General features: G+C 39.7%; 1 protein-coding gene across 1 annotated transcript in view; it reads left to right on the top strand.

Moving 5' to 3' along the window:
- The first annotated feature begins 11439 nt into the window (after window positions 1-11439).
- Window positions 11440-21403, top strand: part of LOC132941993 (zinc finger SWIM domain-containing protein 5-like) — a 60069-nt gene continuing 50105 nt past the window's right edge. Inside the window, exon 1 of the mRNA XM_061010274.1 lies at window positions 11440-12490. Within this exon, the coding sequence (XP_060866257.1) occupies window positions 12082-12490 (409 nt within the window). The 5' untranslated portion in view covers window positions 11440-12081. The remainder of the gene's footprint in view (window positions 12491-21403) is intronic.

The raw sequence follows: 21403 nt of genomic DNA, 5'->3' as shown, positions 1-21403 counted from the left end.
TTTGTGTAGGAATACAGAATACTACATACTGCAAGCTTTTGTTAGTTGTTTGTCTTCATTTCTGGTCGTTATAATATCCACACCCGACGAATTTAGAAGATAATATATAATATTTCCTCCGAAGTGTAGGCAGCAGGGTTACCTTGGGTGCCGGACACAATCCAAGTGTATTTGCTGTGCAGACAAAGGCACAACTGCATCGTGTTTACTGTTTACAGCTTATCTAAGTATAATAATATATGAACGAGGTCTTATTGCCAAGCTGCCGGGTAAACAGCTAGCCGGAGCTTTTTGCACAAAATGGTCGTGTGGATAATTGTATCCAGTGTCGCCCCTTGTAATGATAATTTGTACTAAAAAGTATATTCTCGAGTTCATACCTAGCCGAAGGTTAGACAAATTTCAAACTACGAGACAAGCGAAACGGTAACTATACCTAAGAAATTATGTGTATTATATATATATAAATACCTATTTATGAATTATATTATGGTATTCAAACAATTTGTTTTGATCTATTTTAGTACATTAAAACTTCATTTTTGATGTCTGCTGCATCGTTAATATACGTGCCCGTTTTGTCATATTTCACACGTTTGTTATAATTTCAAGATATAACACATTTATAATTTTAAACAATGGCAGTATTATAGCTTTTTTAAATTATAAACATAATAGGTATAATGTACAAACCAATAAACCTATGATAATATTATTAGTATAAAGACATTAGAATTCCTCGTATATAATATATTTTTTAATTGCATATCTACAGTATACAGACCATGATTCAATAACAATAATATTATAATATAATTCATACGATTTTAATATGGATTTTATGTTTTATTACATTAATTATAAATGTAGGTACTTGTATAAATAACTAATTGCACATATTTTATAAATTAACTAGATTTCAATATTCCATTGAACAAACTGCAACAACAAAGAAAAAGCATTTTTTTTTTTTAAATTTAAATTATATATACGACATTCAACGATAACAAAGTCTAAAAGAGATTTATAAACAGTAGATTCGAGAAGTAAGCAGTATTGACGTACCTATAGTAATTGGCTCGTGAATATAAATCGAAACGAATGAACGTTGTTCTATCTAAATTATTCCTCCATCAGCTCTTTTTGATTGAATTCTTGTTATACAATTTATGATTTAAAATTCAAATATAAATTTAAACGGAATTCCTTTCACTCTAAAAAATATATTAATGAAAAATGTTATGTTGTTTTATAAGAAAATTATTGATGAAAAATAATTCCATTTTCGTTTTATTTATTCTTTACGGATTTCGAGGACAGTATTACCCAAAGGCATTTTTGGTAGTGTACTCATTATTTGTGATTTAAAATGACTTTTATTTCAAACCTTTTTTCTATATTATGGATTTTGTTACTTTTGCCACAGTCCGTCGTTTATTTATTGTTCGTTCGATTTTTTATATATAACGATAAAACGATTCTAAACGATACTCATTTTATCCTCAAATAAATATATTTCTTTACTTTTTATGCTTCAACATTTTACTTGTTTTTTCTATATACACTTCGTTTATTAAATAAATTACTCGTGAGCAATTTTAAAAATGAAAGGTCCAATTATACATTCATTATAAAAACATTTGATTGTAATTATTATTGTATTGTCGTTAATGTTATTTTTAAGTTATTCTTTGTACTCATTTACAAATATTGATTGTTTTAAAAAATGTCAATTCGATAGAAAACCGGTCAGATTTTAGGAATACAAAATCTTATTTTAATGACTTTAATAATATAATCCCTATACAAATTTATAAAATAATGATTGGTTTAATTAAAAAAAAATATGTGTACCAGACTCGAGTTCATTCCATGTTGAATGTGACATTTTTATGTTGCAAAAATAATTGAAAGGATTCTCTGTATAATGGAAATACAATTAATCAAAGCAAATACCAGTGGTTCTATTTAATTATTAAATAAAATACGACGAATTAGTAATTTTTAGTCGTTCATTCAATGGCAAATCCTTGACAGTTGACTTTGTGAAAACTGCACGAAAATAATAAATATTTTATACTCATATAAATCAAACTATAGTACAATTAACTACACTAACATTTGTAAAATACGAATAGTGAATTTAATATTTATTATTGATGATAACTGATAGCAAAAACATAAATGCTTAAATATTATCGTGAATTATTATTTGTTAATTATTATCAATAATATTATTATCTGTACTTCGGCGTGCGCACCGTAGACTCAACAACCATTCAAGCACAACTGCTTGTAGAAATAAGGTGGATTATTATATATTATTCCCTATGGACTGCATAATATAACTTCATTAAAAATGAATAGTGGGTGACGGGTGTAAGAGAATAATAATATGTAGGTGGCGTATATAATATTGAACGGCCCGCACAAGCACAACCAAATAGTTCATTATGAACCAACATAATTACATAAATATATATTTTTTTTTTAAACCGTTTTCAATGGAAACGGATATTTCCATAACCGTAGTACAATGTATAAAGGTACCTACCTTATAATATCGCGTAGCGTTTAAAGTTGATTTACTTGGCTATTTTCATTTTTCACCATCTCGTTCTTTGTGCGAGTTCTCCGTCGGCTATATAATATAATATGCAAATGTTGACATCTATATATACATATTATATTATATACGTACACGTACATACGTCATGTATATTATATTATTATTATATACTTCCTCGTTAGGTCTATATAGGTACGCAGTGCGGTGAGTGTGTGTGTATACATTTAAGCAATAAATTGTATTTTTCGCCGGTTCAACGCCCAGCATAGTATACCTATGTATGTACGTTTAAACTTTGAAATACTTCACTTCCCCCTTCGAGCTTAAGCCATTGTCTGTGGCCCATTGGAAATCCGATGCCTCCCGCGCGTATATATTTATAGTGGTATATACCACTATACCGCCGGCTTCGACCCGTGTACCGCGTGTATAGGTATACGTGAGCGCGAGGGAGGAAGTCGCATTGTTTAAACGAGACCGGATCGGTGCAGCAGCGCTTTATCGCAATCGCTAAAAGTGCGTTTGGATGTTGGATGGCAGCCAATCCAAGTAGCAGCCGAAACCGCCAGGGTGTACCTGACAGCTGGAATTGATAGACCCGCGGGCGGCACCGTTTCTGTCGCACTCTCATTCTCTGTCTCTATCTCTCTTTCACTCGCTCGAACATCGTCGAACTATCTCATTATGCCACCGAACGGGACATCATCGATCTCCGAAAACGTTCCGATTTAATATAATTTTTTCAACGATATCACGACGCCCGCGCGTCTGTCAGCTGCGCCATTGGAATCCGCCGCGGCAAAGCAATTGCAGGAATATTTCAATGTACGAGGTGCCTATATATTATTATTATTACCACCGTGACTATATATATAGGTAAAGTGGGTGTACAGTGTCAGAAAAACCTACGAAACCTCAACGAGTCGTCTCTCATTATTTTGGCCATTTTGGGTAGGTTCATAAAAATAAAAAAAAAAAAATGAGAAAAGAAGAGAAAAGAAAGGAAGAAAAAGATTCGCAGAATAATTGAAATATAGTCGCTTCGAGATAATTTAATACTTAAATTGTTCATACAATTACAATTGTTTTATTTTTGTCGGGACGTCGTTTAGAATCACAATAGTTTTTTTAGCGAGTCATTCCCTTGTGTAATATTATATAAAAAAATAAAGATGTTTTAAACTCATTTGGTACTCATGAATCAACTTGATCAATGAGTGGCATTAGTTCTGCCTCCGAGCAGCAGACATCGCACGAAGAATACTCTTAAATCATAAATATTTTCTATTTCACGTTGTTTTGTAATCAAATTAACAAGAACTAAGAACGCAACGATATTGGTTAAAACTAAAAGTGTATCAAACATTTAACAAATAAATTCTGTATAAATTACAAAACTATCCATATCAATATATTATTATAATTTATTCCAAAAAATCGATCAACATTGAGATTAGGTACATCGTATATCAGCATAATATTGTGCATCAAATTTGTACAAAACTATATAATACGTCAACACTGATTATTCACCGATAAATGTTAACATAATATTTATTATATTTATATAAATTTATATTTGTATTTTGAATAACTTATATTTAAATATTTTTTATAATTATGCAATTATTTTTATTATGATATGGGTAATATTATAATACATACTACTTAACCTATAATATGGATGTGGTTTAATACCTAATTTAAATTGAGTTTCTACATATATAAAACCCTCTGCTGTATTCTATGCTTTGAGTGTATCTCGAGGTTCGTCATTGAGCAGGTCACTGTGTAATGGACGAGTTAAATTTAAATTAATGTTAAATAATTGCAAGAGGCTAGGCGTGGATACTATGTCGGTCTCTATTTCTAGGGATATTTTATCATTTATATTACTACCTATTAATTATTTATTTTTCTATTAGTAATAATATACATACTATATAGTGAGTAGGTCGACCTAATTTTGGCCAAAAAACATCGATGCATTATAAAATTACTATTATAGTATTATAACTATAGCGTATTATATCATAATCATATTATATTATTATAGTTATTAACTTATAAGTAAATATTACGTAATGAACGGTGCATTGTGAATAGCTTAAAATCAGCCTAATACTTAGAAAATATAATTGTAAATAGACAATAATTATAGAAAATAATTTATAGCCGCAGCATAACTAATTTACTTAATTCCTAAATACACTTACGAGAATGTATATTATATTGTTATTTAAGTACGAAAATTGTGTAATAATGGATCATCAAAAAATTCACACATAGTAGGTAGTAGTAATTTACAAAATTTGAGGATAAATCATTATTGAACATTTGAATATCGAATTTTGCCAAAATATAAATTTCAAACGCTCATATAAAAATTTATAGGTTAGGTTACAGTTAGGCTTTACAGTTTACGCTGACTAATAATCCTAACATTGTAATTGTTATTTAACTTTTTTAAATAAAGAGCTTTGATACTGATTTAATGTAAATGTACCTAGGTACAGAGTATCAATTTTTAAAAGTAGGGTATTAAAATGTTATCTGCGGATACTTATATAATATATATAGAGTGCCTACTATTATTTGTTCACGTGTTTTAAAGTTTTTTGCTATTTGTATATTTCCCATTTGTATATTCACTACAATACTGTACAATTTGGAAGGTCTTGGAAATTCCCCTAATAAATATTTGAATTTATTAGTTTTCCCTGTGTCCAGTCTATACAGGATAATACAGGTCTATTAAAAACGATGATTATTAAAAACTGTCCGTGCGAATACAAATAATTGGGGGGTGAAATTTTCGGCGTCGCCTAAGGTTCGACGGAGAGTGTGGTCACATTTTCTAGGTACCATTTATATTCTGATATTCATATATTATGTACTTTGTATACAATTTACAGTTGAACTATTGCTGGGAAAAATATCTAGAAAATTAATTCAGAAAAAAAACTACTAGATTTGGGGTCGTTGTATTTCAATAGATTCCGGCAACATATTCGAACGTTTCGGTCCACTCAGTTTATTCTTATTTATTTATTATTATTATTATTATTATTATTAAGACTACCGGTGCCCTCGTATTATATATTATAGTCGTCTGTATTAGTAGTTCGACGACGGTGTGCGGTTGGTCTGCAGTGAGTGCCGAGCAGCATACGGCGACAACGCGGCACGGCGGTCGATGAAACAAAAGTATAAAGCAGCAGCGGCCTTGGAGCGTATTCGAGTGTGGTGTCCTTAAAAAATATAAAGTTAATAAATAAACGCCATTTACCGTCCTAACGGCGATAACGCCGCGTGATGTGTATAAACTGGTGAATTTGTTGTGCGTATTTAATAATAAATTACCTATATGAATTATGTATAGTGTACCCACTACCGTATTCTATACTCTGTTCAAGTTAAGGGACGTAGTCGGCGGCGATCAGCTTTCGTTGGGTTGCAATCAGGCAACACCCGTTAGTGTCCCCCTCCCCCCATTAGTTGTATACTTGTATACCTGCCGTGTAGTATTGCCACACCGACTACGTTTCTTAACTTGAACAGAGTACATTATATTATGCCATAAAATAGAATCATATAGACTATTTATATCAGTGATGGGCTATGGCACTGAAGTCCCAAAAAGTTTATGTTGCGAACTATAATCCCAAACTATTACATACCAGTCACCCCATGAGGGCTATATCACTATATACCAGTACTTACACACATTTTGCAAAAGTGCATATAGTATAAATAATACATGAACACTATGCTAGTATAATTTTTTCTGCGTTCTGTTAACAATATAATATTATATTATTTTGCGGTCGAAACATGTATAGACATAAATAGATCGGGAATATAAATTTAATATAGATTTAAAAATTAAACAAATTATAAAACAAAACGTATTGTTGCCGCACGACTTTTCCGAAAATACGTCCACCCAGCACAATATGAATACGTCAACAACCAGACATCGCCATTTTTATAAAAAATTGGTTTTTCGTAGAATATTATTCATGGAAGAAATATCTATATTTTGGTACATAAATCAGAAAAATCTATTGATTAGTTCCAAAGACGTTGCAAAATGATTTTTTTCCCGCCATCGGTGATAAATCAGATGACAAATTTTCTTTCGGTTGTCCTGAAAAATTGATAAAAACGGAGAGGTCTGGTTGTCGCATCCACTTTTTCATATAGACTACTATAAGCCGTTCGGACATTTTGCCGGGCGGCATCAAATGAAAAATGAATTCCGCGCGGAAAATTAATTTGTGACGCCATACTTGAGTCGCGTGGCAAAAGCTGTTCCGTCTGGACGCGCCTTAAAGGTTAGAAGGTATACTGGCGTACTGCCATGCAATCTCGTGTAGTATTATACTAGTATACATAACTGTATAGATAAAGTGTACGTGTGTAAAGTTAGTCACCCCCACTTTGTCCAAAATACACCGGATAAATTGCAGTAAGCTGTTGAGCTTAATTTGTAGTAGACTAAGTAGTCATAAATTGATCTTTGAAATTTGTGATTTCCTCAGAGCTAAATTGTAACCGAAAATACCTTAAAGGAGGTGCCAGCTGTTCGCACAAGCCCTGTCCATACCCAAATCCAGTGGCGTGTAACATATAGGGTCCAAGTGTTGCTCGGGCAACACCTTAAATATGGGTGGGTATTGATAGATGAAAAAATAGGTCATTTTATAGGTCGGTATAACAGTATTATGAGGGGTAGGTGATAGGTCTCCTAAAATTATTTTAGCAACACCATGCTTTTTTATGATACACGCCATGCACTGCCCAAAACTGTCCCAATTACATCGTATCAATTGTAAGCCGTTACTCGTTAGGTTAGTTTAATATAGTTTGTCAGTAATTGTAAGTTGGTTGCTGTCTGGTGCAGTTTGGTCACAGTGGTGGGGGGAGGGGGACTAGGAGGTATTATTATGTTAGCCCCCCAATTACTTTTGGTCATAGCTTCGAATCGATAAACATATATACAAACTCCAAGAACCAACTCAAAATTACTTACAAATTGAGCTGTACAACACTACAACTTACAATTTGTCCTAGGCGTATTCGGACAAAGTGCGACAGGGGGCTGACTTCATATGCACATTAAAGTGTCCCGTATATATAATAATTCCAGATGGTTTTACTGCGGCGCGTTAAAATATTTTTACATTATTTATATAACATTGCCGTGTACCATCATCGCCGTTTCATGCGTTCCTGGTACATAAATCGCTCTGGACCGCATAAATTATCGTGCGTGGACCGGCAGACAAGCGGTGCGCAAAAGTCAACTGACCCGCCGCCGGGGGACTTACGACTACGGCGGACTTATCGCAACGGCGGCGCAGAGAGCAAACAAAATTAAGGAACGTTCCGGACAAAAGTTGTGTTTTCGCATTGCCGTCGTCGTCGTCGTCGTCCGTGCCCGTAAATCTCGACGTCCTGTAAACCTCGCGGCTAATTACAAAACGTCTGCCGTCCAATAATTACGCAATGCTTCTCGCACCTCGGCTCCGCATTGAGGGAGCACGTATACAATATAACTATTGTGGGGGTTGAAAAATTTAAAATGTATAGGTACTGATAATCATTAATCGTGCCGATCGCTTGAACGACGACAGAAGATAATATGCTTTGTTTTCGTTTTAATATTGTCGAAACGCATAAATCACCGCGGCCGAAGTATTTCCTATATATAATAACGAATATGACGCAATGATCGGACAAAGGAGCAAAGTATGGGGGGACGTATATACGCGGCGATACTTTGTAAAACATATTGCAATACAAGTACAAAGTACTGAAATGACTGCAGTGTGCTGTACTGCGGCAGTGGACGCGATGCGAAAAAACGACCGGCACAATAATCACGCAGGTGTCCAATTATGCCGACGTGCGCAACTTACACGTACGACGACGTAATACAATATTATTGTTTTATTACACTATTTATACCCGCGGTACACAAAACTCGATTGCTTTATTCGGAAATCGAACGATTTATCCGTCCGTCCGTCCGTCGCGTACTACTCTAATATAATAATAATATTCCATTACATAATATTATTATTATTATTATACGATATTCGACGTTCGGTCCTCGAAAACGGCAACAACCGCCGTACCTTACCTACACGCGTAAAAAAAATAAATAAATACCCGGCAGCGCGCGCGCGTCCGTCGTTTTCCTCGCGCGCGCAACACGCGCGCACATTTCCCTCAAGATTGACGTCCGCGCAAATCGAGTTTTTCAGCTGTATATTATACCCGCGACTACCGTCGCACTGTAATACTCGTTTTAGTCGTTTTCCCCCTATATGTGTGTGTGCGTATAATAATATTATGAACGCTCTCGGCTGCCGCGCGCAACTCGTTCGATTTGCTTTCAACAAAGCACAGCGCACTAACGCGTAATGCGAGAGAAGATTATTGTGCGAACGTAACACAAGTCCGCGTGTGCGTGCGTGTGCTGTATGCCTGTATGATGGACGTGTGCGTTTAAAAGTAAATTACGCGGCTTTAAATAATAATTTCCTACGTTTATTTGTCGATTTCGCCGAGAGATAACAACAGTTGCGCGCCGCGTGCATTATTGCGGCGAGCGTGTGCTGCAGCAGCAGCAGCAGCTCTCGCGGTGTTATTATAAATCCGTAGGTGTACCCTACAGCAGCACAAAATAACAGCAACGATAATAATGCGATGGCACAATATTATTACACGTTTTCCTCGACAATTATCACCAGATTGTTTCGCTCCGGAACGCGTGTGCAAATCATTGTGCACTAATTAGTAATTATTATTTATTGTTACACCGTTCAGTGTTCAGCTGCAGTGCGGCCGAATGAATAATAATCGCGTTCTGAAGCGATTACAGGAAAATACAATAAAAATAATATTATTATGTATTTATCAATATTATAATATATTGTTACATTATACATTTAAAATGGTATTAGTAAAATAGCGTACAATGCTGAATGCAGTGGGGTAGACGCGTCTTGTATTGTTGCGAAATATCGAACACGTAGGAAACGTCGATGACTGTTTGGAGATGAATTCGGCGTGTGACCGCGGTTCGGTGGGAGTGCGGTGTGGAGGGAAATGTGCACTTACGTGTCGCGGATCTATTATTATAATAATGCATCACGCCGATTATTATTATATAATATCGTAAAAATTTACAGTATTATCGATAAATGCGCGTCACTAATAGGTACTAGAAACAGTAAAAATGAACTCTCTTGATTTTTCTGCTTCGCACTTCGCAGTATCTTAATAATAATTTAGTTGCATACCGTGTTAATAACACTCGTTACTCGAAACCGTTGTACAAATCTTTTTTGTATTAATTATCGAGAAATAATAATATGCGGTCGGGTATTTCGGCGGTAGGAAAAGACATAGTTTTTGTTTCTCGTATTATGCAGATAGCCGTACAAGTGCAGTACACTGTGTACACCGAATAATAATAATATTATTACCAACATTGGCGGTTCAACGGAATAAAAAAAAAACTTTAAATAGCAATTCAGTTTAACAACTATTTATTATGTTGGACGCGAAAAAAAAACGAGATAAATTATGTGCATAAATGCACAATGCAATTGAATGCATGTAAGCTGTGCCGCGGTCGAAATACGTGCGAATGTGCGGCGATAACCACCATACTAACCAATTCGGTGTACGGTTCCCGAAATTTTTTTTTGAAATATAATAATAGTTGGAACTTGAATAATGTTTGCACGAGTAATGTTTAGGCATAAAGTTACGTAAATAATGTGAAAAACTCTCGAAGGTCTTATTTCAACGATTCGGGCGAAAACCCGACGCGTTAATAATACTTTAACTGCCGTTGCCCGTAAAGCAAATAATAATAATAATAATAATAATAATAATAATAATAATAATGTATTTTATTAGCGTTAAAAAATATATAATATTATTTTAGTTATCGCCGGCGGTCGGGCGGAATAACGACAGTTCGGCAGATCAAACGAGCGAGCGCAGGTCGGTAAAACGGAATTCTCCGTGCCAAAATTCACGGTCTTGGTGTTCCGGAGCTGCGCCGGCGGTGGGCGAACGGCGTAAAAGCTATAATCCCGTTCACAGGTGTTTTCAACTATAGTGTCGTACTGTCGTTGTCGTCGTCGACGCCGGTTGCACCGAGTGACGACGTTGTTACAGGAAATTTTTCACTTTCTACGAAACGAACGGACAAAACGGATAGGATGAAAACGAAGTGTGATATTTTTACAATATAACCCAACGATGACGGTGAACGCCGAACGGGGCCGGTCGAGAGCAGCGGGACCGAGGTGCCGCCGAAATACCGAAGAATCGGTTCATTTCGGACTCGGTGATATTTTTGATCGGTGGCGGCGGTGGCCGAGTCGGCGGGAGTCAAGCAGCGGCGCTGTTGTCATGCCGCCGACGCCGCCTCGGCATTCGGCGGCCGGTGTGTGCCGGGTGGAGGCGGCGAATGATAATTACATTATCGCGTACGTGGAAAAAGGGGAAAAAAAGCCGTCGGGGACGAATATCGTCTCACACGCAAAAAAAATAATTATTATATCGATTTTGATATCGATTGTGCTTGGACGGGCGCGATGTATCGATAGTGGTGGCCGCGTGCCATTCGCGGTGTGCACTCCCGCACGCAATCACACACACACGCACACGCACGCACACATACAACATACATACGTACATAAACATACGATCACACGCACTTACACACGCACACACACACACACACACACACACACACGCGATCGCCGCGGCGCGCGCTGCGACCGCGACGCGGAGGGGAACGTCAACGGCGAGCCGCCGCCACTGCCACCGCCGCCGTGGCCGTAGTCGTTCAGTGTTCAACGAGATACGGGCGCGGCTAGTTCGTCGTTACGGTTGTGCGTGTGTGTGTGTGTGCGGCGTGTGCGTGCGTGTATATGTATATAATATAATATCATTATTTTATTCTTCGCCGTCGTCGTCGTCGTCGTCGCCGCCGCCGCGCGTGTGTGTGTCCATCGTACCGTATCGTGTTTTTGTGTGTGCGCGCAATGTGGACGTTAAGTAATATTTTTTCGTCGTAAAAAAATTACGATTCGCAAATTTTTTCTCGATATTTTCCGATAATTTTTTTTTTCCGTCGCCATCCCGCCGAGTGCGTGCGCGTGTCCGGTTTTCGTTTTACCGTGTGCCGCGATCGGTCGACGGGTTCTAGTCTCGCGACGATAAGTGTCGTCCGCGTGGACCGCCGAGTCCCTCCCGCGTCGTAATCCTCTGTGCGCCGCGCTCTCTCGCCGCCGCCGTCGCTTTGCCCACTGTGTATGCGTACGTGTGATGCGTGTCCGCCGAATCGCCGCCGGAGCCGTCGTTGTAGTCAGCAACAGAAGCAGCAGCAGCAACAGCGTCAGCCGCCGCGACACCAACAAAAACAGCGACAATAGCAGCGGTCACCGCCGTCGTCGTAGTAACGTCGTAGCGTCGTAGCGATGGCGTCGTGCAAACGGCCGTGTTGTAGCCGCGGCGCTGGCGTGTCCAACAAGCGTCCGTGCTGCAGGGACGGCGGCGTGGACGGTGCGTCAACGTCGTCGTCGGCCGGAGGGTCGGCGACGCTCCGGTCGCCCGACTCTCTGTTGGACATCACCGCCCGGATTGTGGCCGAGAACATACCGTTTCAGCGGATCGAGGAACGGTACAGCCGCATACCGGAACCGGTGCAGCGGCAGATCATCTACTGGTCGTTTCCGCGCAATGAGCGCGACATATTCATGTACTCGTCGCTGATACGCGTGTCACAGGCCAGCTCATCATCTCAAAACTCCGAACAGAGCAACCTGTCGTTTTATAAAGGGCTCAAGCTCCTGGAGACCGGGTGCGTGGACCGGGTGCTGCAAGTCGGTGAGTACAAACTCGACAGTCCATATATTATGTAGTAAAATATCGAAGATCGGTCGATAAATCAAAACTTTAGCCATCCATTATAAGATAACAAGCGCATCGTCGCGACTGTTTCACAAGTCACCTGCACGGTGGTCGCCGCAGATAGACCGCCCCCGCGTCTTTGGCGTATCAAATAGTCTAGCACTATTACGTCGGCGGGGGCGGAAAAACAGACACGGGTGTCCGATCACGGTCGTCCGTAGTATATATTATAAAAAAATCATCAATGTGTAACGCGATCGTTTGGTATATATATTTTTTTTTTATGTTTTTCGCAAGGGGTGCGTATATAATAGTATAGCGACGGTATAGAGTAGCACATAGGAGTAGTAGGACTGACGAGGAGGATGGTCGACGACGGCTGCGGTGCGCGGGTTAAACGGCCGCCGCGAGAGGGAGGCGGTGGTGTGTGTGTGTGTGTGCGCGTCGTCGTCGTCGTCGTCGTCGTATAATATATACACATACGTATTATATACATAGATATGTATTATACGTGTGGGGGATACACACGCACCCGCGTCATATTGATCTAATAGCCGACGGAATTATGTAAAATGCATGCGGGGCACGTCCGGGGAAATTCAACCCCGCCGTGGAGGACCTCATTTCAAATTCTTATTAGCCGCGTCTCTATCGCTCGCTCTCTCTCTCTCTCTCTCTCTTTTTCTATCTTATATTTCTTACTCTCTTACCCTCCGGCCGATTGTCCTCCTCGCGTTTAAACAATAATAATAAATATAATTGTGTGCTGCAATCACAACCAGCAGCGACGAAAAATCGGTAAACGGCGAACGCGCGCGCGATGCCCGTGAGTCGTGTGACGTGTGCTCGTCGCTGTCGCACGCGTTTTTCTATTCGTCACGATGATAATAGTAATAATACGATCGTCGTCGATGGGAAGCGCGGCCACCGTCGCCGCGACCACACCACCGCCGCCGGCTCTTCCACCACCACCAGGTGTTCCGGCGGATATGCATTATTCAAAAGCGCGTTTCGATCGGTTGGGGGGGGGGGGGGTGGGGAAGGAGGGAAACGTCGATACACATAGGCGCGCGCGGTAATTATTATTATCGGGCCTCCTCCCGCTCGCCGTCGCGTTTCCCCCCGATCACAGCTCATTCGCTCCCATCCTCCGGAGAATACGAATTAAAATAAATTACAATAACTAATATAAAATATTTTTCGTTTTTAAATATTTATACAAGTACGTCGTTAATTCTGCGATCCGGCCGCCGCCGCCGCCGACTGTGTATTCATGAAAATGCTAATGTGCAAATGCGGTCTATCACTATTATTATAACTCACGTCGTCATCGTAATAATTTTGCTGCAGTAGTCTCCGGCGCGCGTTTCACACACACGCACACGTCACACGCCGCTCCGGGCGCAAGTGTGACGTGTGCGTGTAGAAAGTATGTATTTATCATTATCATAACTGCCGAATTGGGCAAATATCTCGACGACTACCACCGCGTGTGAGGGACGAGCAACAACCTATCATAGAGGAGGAGCGCGTAGTATTATTATTTGGACGTCGGCCAAATGCGCGTGGAAAAATCTCGCAGGATTGCCGCCGGTCGAGTTTAACCGGCACGGTCAGGACGTACGTGGCCCGCCGCGCGCCGCGTGGTCAACGGCGAAGGCCGCTGCCGCCTCGGGCTGCGAACGGATTTCAGGAATTTCCGGTATGCATCATGACGATTTCTCGACCGTCGCCGTAGCCTATCGTTACGTAACGTTTTCCATTAGATGCGCGCCGGTCCGATTGTCTTTCCGGAAGCCGTCTCGCCAAATATTCGTGTTTTTCCAAGTACCACCGTTGTAGGTACTCTATTATAGGTACCTCCTACTTGTAAATACTTATATTATTGTATTTTATTTTACTTATTTCATTTTACTATTAACAATTCTCGATAAAACTGATTGATATTTGATAATAACTGTGTTATGGTTAGGTTATACATATTATGCGTTCAGAATTTCATACACACAATTTTAATCGACCGCAGTCCGTCTCGGATGATGTTTTTCAATTAGTCGTCTCTGTCTATTCACTTCCAATTGGCAAGACTCTTGTCCCGTCATGAACTGTGGTTGTGAAGGTTTGAGGGGGCCCCCGCTTGTCACATACTTGAATAACGCGATAGAAAGAGGGCCTTGGCTGACCGTCATCGTGTAGTTGTGTACCAGCAGTATAATATAGAGTAGGATGACCGCGTAGGAGCCCGTATATGCGACATAATGAGTTTTATTATTAATATAAGGCATATACAATACTATAGTATAGTCTGAATCGCTCCTCTTATCCGGCGGGATTGACAATATTAAAACCAATGAATTAGCGAAAAATCCAAGGGAAACATACGCTATACACAATGGAAGAGTTTGACGTTTTCGCCATTTCATCAATATAATATTACACCCTCGTCAGTTTTAAAATTTTCTCAACGTGTATCGAGCCCGTGACTGTGTCTGCTGCTGCTGAATGCTGATACGCGACGACTGGACGTGTACAGTTCTTATTACGATTAATATTAGACCTTTTTTTCGCCCTCCTCGGCTAAGCCTGAACAAATATTTTTCCCTGCAGCGCGCATAGTCTCTCATGCAGCACAGCACTCCACCGCTGCCACTAGAGGGTTCTCCTTTTATTATCTTTGCCCAAAAACAAACAATTGGCGTCATCGCGTTTCCAATATAACAATAGTCACGCACATATATATATATATATATAGTAACTCACTTGGGTATTGTATGCTGCCACTGCCTCGACAAACAAAAGTTTGAATTATCATTTTATCATTATTATTATTATTATTATTATTATTATTATTTCGACATGCGTGCCATGCGACGTAACCATCAGTTTGTATGTTCATCATTCGTGTGTATTGATCCAGATCGCAACATCAATAAAATAAATCGTGTATTAAATATGAAATAATCGCGAAAATTGAGAACAGCTGTGAGTTGCTGATAACCACCTCCATATGGACACCGCCCAGGTCGTCGGCATTTAAAAAGAACGACACGCCAGTGATTGACCACAAAACAATAACAATTAACGAGATAAACAGTGCAAGGCGGTCGCCATACGCAGCTGTTGCTCCGTAATACTTCGATCACGTGATCTGACTCGTACCACTATCGGACTTCCAAGTTCGCATGACTGTATAGTTGATATATTCACTCGTAAAATTCGACACGTACGATTTTTTTTTTGCATGAATTGGATTTGCATGAATGTATATTTTCTTGGTTAATGTACATTCAGATTAATTTTGCAATCTGTATTTTATTTTTACCTCCAATTGGCCTAATTATTTTTTATTCAACTATACAACAAATTACGTGCAGCAGCGCGCAATACACCAGCGGTTACTATTTATTTTCGCTTTAGTCGTAATCGAAAGAAAAAAAACAAATTTCTTGCTTCGTCGACAACCCTTTCTTTATTTTAAAGGTTAGATTTTTAAAAAAAAAAAAAAGATTAATTTATCATCTTTGCACATCCCGCGAAACGTGTTTTTTTCGTTTGCAAACAAGATGGCGTCGTGTCAGACAAAGAATCAGTTTTGTGTTTCTCAAAAAGGGATTTCATACGTGCTGCTACAACAGCAGCAGCTGAACGAAAGAATAAAATACGGCCAGTATATTCTTATGTGTGTTGTATAGGAAGTCTATTATACGACTAAAATACGAAACCTTACATTATATTGTTTCTTATGATACACGCGACAGGGTGGTGTTGAATAACTCACGTCGGACGCGTAATTATTGTTTTGGAGGCGGTATGAATACGCCGGGACTATCAGTACACTCACACACATACTAACGTTCGTTGTATAGACGGGATGTGTATAACATAATATTGAAACTAAATAAAACGTATCCTTGCGCTGTGGTGATCGACTCGTATAAACCGAGACATCGATCCACGCACGTAAATCGATTTATTGTCACATCTTCGTTGCTGCAGGCGGTTCGACAATACGTTGTGTTTTATAAATGTATATCTACAGCATAGGTACTAAAGGCGGACGATTGATCGTCATCCATTCCTTGGCCCTCGTACGTAATAATAAATTATTTTCAATATACAGTTTTTACCTATGGTTTCCGAATAACACGAAATTGTTGTGTGGGGTGCGGCGGTCGACGACGATTTTGACAGTCGCGCCATGTGCAATGTGCGCACAGAGAGAGAAGAGTTGAGTGCAAGAGAGGTAAAAGCCGAACAAATCGAACGCGCCGCCGGGGCCAATATTCGCGCAGCAAACGTCTTTCCTCACTCCTCCTTCATATGTACGCCACTGCCTACTACACCATTGTCCGTCCCTATCGCCACCCCACGCGACGACGAACCCCATTGTTTTCGATCTATGGCCAACACCCTCGTCGACGATCGTGTGGGGGCTGTTGCCGAAGACGCCGATTTTATCGGCGCTGCGTGTGAAATATTTGTTATTTATTTTACCGAGGTAGCAGACCGACAGTCTTTACCTCACAAAAACCGTTTTTACGTACATTTCTTTTCTCCCGAAATTCGAAAGGTAGCCACGACGCCAACGGCCGTGTGAGTGAGAGAGAGGAGAGAGAAAGAAAACCAATTTCCTTCGGAGACGACCCTCGGTCCTCCGCGCGTCGTCGTCGTCATTATTAACCACATGGGTTCAAAAATGCGGTTTTAGCAGATGGAATAACGCCGTCGCGGTGGCAGCGACTGTCATGTATATAACAGTCGTTGCTTGTTATAGATCGAACTTGCGAGACCCGAAGAATCGAGTGATATATTTTCTAAGGACTGCCGGACATAATCTAACCGAGAAATCTATACCGGCGTCCGCCACCGAGCGGTGCGGTCTCGACGGGTTCCAAGTGGTTTTCGTGCGGCAGCTGACTGCAGTACACTCACAATACACACATACACCTGGCCATCGCTCTATCTCAGGGGTGCTCAAAATCGCGAACAAACGATTCGATAGAAATCGTCGTTTGGGCCGGGGTCGAACAAGTCGAAAAGATTTCGTCGATCGGCGAAAAGAAGAGTGGCGGTGTACGAGGGGTCGTGTCCGCGGCGCGGGGTGGATAAGGGGGCATCGCGTCGGCCATCGGTGGGAGTGAAGAGCACACGGCTATTAAGGAAAACGCCGCCGCCACCGCGTCGTGTATAAGCAGCCCTTCTCGTCGCCGCCGCCCACCCTTTCCTCAAAACCGCTCGCGCTCTCTCGGAAACGTTCCGATCGGCAACGTGGCAACCACTCGGCGGCGGCGGCGACGACTACACACGCACGCGCACACACTCGCACTGTTACTACTACTACAACAACACTACTATTATTACTACTACTACTACTACTACTACTACTACTATTACTACTACAATTACTATTACTACTACTACAGTACTACTACTACTACTACTATTTACTACTACCACACATCTACACGGACAGCGGTCGGTCGGCTTTTGCGTGCGTGCGCGCGCGTGTAAAGACGCCGGGGGGCGCGCGTATGAACACACACTCGCGCGCCGGCGGGTGGCGTACCCCGTCCACGAAAACGAGATTGGAATTACACAAGCACACACACACACACACGCATTAGCGGGCACACTCGCACGCGGTTCAGAGAACGCGTTTCAGGGGCGGCAGCAGCAGCAGCAGACGCCGCCGCCGCTTGCTCCTCCTCTTCCCGTTAACCGCGTGCGTGCGTAATCTCTCGCCGCCGCCGTCCTCTCCCCGCCACCGACAGTCGGACTCGTCTCTTTTATTATTATTATTATTATTATTATTACGGTGTGTGGTGGTACGCTCTCGCACACATACACACGAAACCGTCTCGCACACACACTGGCACGCGGGCGGCACCGGTCGCGGCAACACATGTCCGGGCGTGAGTACAGAGCGCCTCGAAAGACAACCGACCAGTCTTGACTATTTCGTTTCTGTTTCCACTCCGACGTGCCTCCGACCACCGTGTATATACGGCGGCGCACCGTTTATAAATTATGAACGAAATATCATATTATTATCGTACGCGAACTATAGTACGATCGTCGACGGCGACGCAAGCTAACTAAGACCAGACGAAAATAACGCAAACAAATGAAAACTCGTTTCGTTTTTCTCGCGACGATAACCAGTCCTCGTCGTATGGGCGACGTCGTATATTTTATTATTGTACGCTTTATGTAGGTTAAATGATATATTATTATGACGCCGACATCGCCGCCAGTACACACGATGAGACGATTTCCGAAATAAAACTGGGGAGACCGTTCGTTACATTGGGTATTTCGTCGTCGTTCTTGTTCGGCCAATTCCGCAATTAGTTTCGCTTCGAAGTCCACGCCGCGATACGATCCAAATATCCTCGAAATACCGTTCAAGCATACGTCATATATCGAAATAGTTTAAAGTTTTGTACTTTTGTAAGAACAAATCCGCAAACTGCGTGTGCAGAAGTTTGAAAAATATTATTCTATCAAGACAAAAAAAATGTATCCTATCTTACCTACTTAACATTTTTTTGATATACGTGGCTTATATAATTGCTCAAGTCATCACTTAAGTAATTGTAATTTGCCACCAGACCTAAATCTTTAGGTTCTCTAATAAGTAATAATATGTTATAATGAAACATTTTTTTCCAATAAATAAACATTAGGTACACAGAAATTAAATCTGAAAGTATACCTAATACCTAATTCCACAAAGGCGGACAAATTCAAAATATTTCATATTTTTTTTTCATTTATTCTTATACAGTATTGAATATATACAATAATTGTGTATCAAGCATTATATGTGATCATCTTGTGGAACTGAAATAAATACAATTCAATTATAACTAATACACATTTTTAGTCTAAGTAGTATCGTATATTTCTTTACTCTTCAAGTACCTATCTATATGCATGAATAAACGAACATTAGATATACGTATTCCTCGTATCAAACATAATATTTTCGCCGATAAATGTTGACAGTCACTATAATAATATAGGTACTATAATAATATTATATACACTCAAAACCTGTATAGAAATAAAACTGTCAATGGCCCTGAAAAAGTTAACACTGTTAAGGGGGTCTGTAAAAAAAAAAACCAAAAGCGTGGTTCGTGTTAATCACTACATTATATTGTGATGGTGCTACATAAATATACGCAATCGCTGAAAACACGCGACGTGTAATAAACAATTCTCAATTATAACAGTTTCTCTCTCCACCACCCCTTCATCAACCCCACCACCAATCACCCATCAACCGTATTGAAATGTCCGTAATGAAATTACACTTGTATATTATGTACAAGGCGAACGAACAGAGAACAAACGACTGAAAAAGCGTCAACGCGTGAAAACCGTGTGACGACGATGGGTGGTGTGCTGCCGTGTGGGTCACCGGACCGATATGTTACGGAATTCGCGTGTTTCCCGGCGGAGCTCTGGAACGCCGCGCACACAATATTATTATTTTAGGTGGTTTACACGTCGCTGTCCGCGAGGTTTTATTTTTTAATATTTATTTTAATCTATTCGCTAAAACCTAAGCTTTATTATTTATTCTGGGTTTTTGTTTCGACCGAAACAAAGAATTAAAATATAAATATATTGTATAATAAAAAAAAAAAACCGAATTACCATTAAATGTAAATTTATGTTGAATATTTATCAGGAAAGTATTAGCGGGCCACTTAACATAATTAAAAATATTCAAATTCTCATTGTTAATATAAAATGTATAATATATGAAAAATATCGTAAACGCACTTTGAGCGGAGAGAAACCGCGTTCGGGACTGCCGCTGTGCCGGGCGACAATGATAATATGATAATAATTAATAACAGGCTTCCATGGATGTTGTAGTTATATATAATATCCCGTACTAGTTGTCATAGCGATCGTTGGTGTGTTTTATTTTTTAAATACACGACGTGACGGTTTATGTTTCGAGTGTGTAACGCACGCGGTATAGTGCAAGGTGGTCGTCCCGTTCAAAAGCCACTTGTAATTGGTAACTTCCGGACTTGAGTATATATTATATATACATTAGTCGAGTGTGCCCTCTCGCCAAAACTTATTAGAAATGCGCGAGCCCGTTATTTTGTCAAAAACTAACGAAGGGTGTGTGTGCGTGAGTGAGCATCAACAGCAGCGGAAAATCAATGCATTCCTGCCAACTATTGCTGTGATGTAAATGGCAACAGATGCATTATAAAATTATGCCCTCGGTATTTTGAGTTTTCCCTTCAGTCCAATGATATACCTATAGTATGTGCAATAAAACATGTAAGTTGGTTACGCGTACAGAGTGCACGCGATCTGCATTTTATGAAAAAAAGAATGATTTTTTTTGCCTTTGAAATTTCTACTCGATGGTGCGTAAAATAATAATAAAATAATAATATCTACTCAAATTTTGTACTACATAATGTATTATTGTTATTATTCTCTTTGTGAATTCATATATAAAAAGAAACAAAAAAAAAAAAAAAATAATAATAATAATATACCGACTAATACTGAAATGGCGACGACGACGACGGACTACTATTGTCCGATTGTTCCCCAAATCAAAATTATATAATACAAAAATTACATTTTCAAATTGGAATTTGTTTTATTCATTTACTCAGAACATACGCATATAGACGAGGACTCCATCTTTGTCCAATTTACCTTTTGAAACACTGTATAATGAATAAAATATATCTAAACGTATACGTTTTGTCCATATTTAACGGCAGATTGGATAATTTGCATAAGATTCTGATGGATTTTTTTTGTCTTAGAACACGTAAGATTTCGAAATTAGATTTAATTAATAATTCAAGACGAATGGAACGGTTTTTTTTTTATGAAATG

This window comes from Metopolophium dirhodum, chromosome 3 (genome assembly GCF_019925205.1).
Source record: "Metopolophium dirhodum isolate CAU chromosome 3, ASM1992520v1, whole genome shotgun sequence".
Taxonomy (NCBI): domain Eukaryota; kingdom Metazoa; phylum Arthropoda; class Insecta; order Hemiptera; family Aphididae; genus Metopolophium; species Metopolophium dirhodum.
Note: the sequence above shows the minus strand (reverse complement) of the source record. Positions and strands in the feature narration are given on the sequence as shown.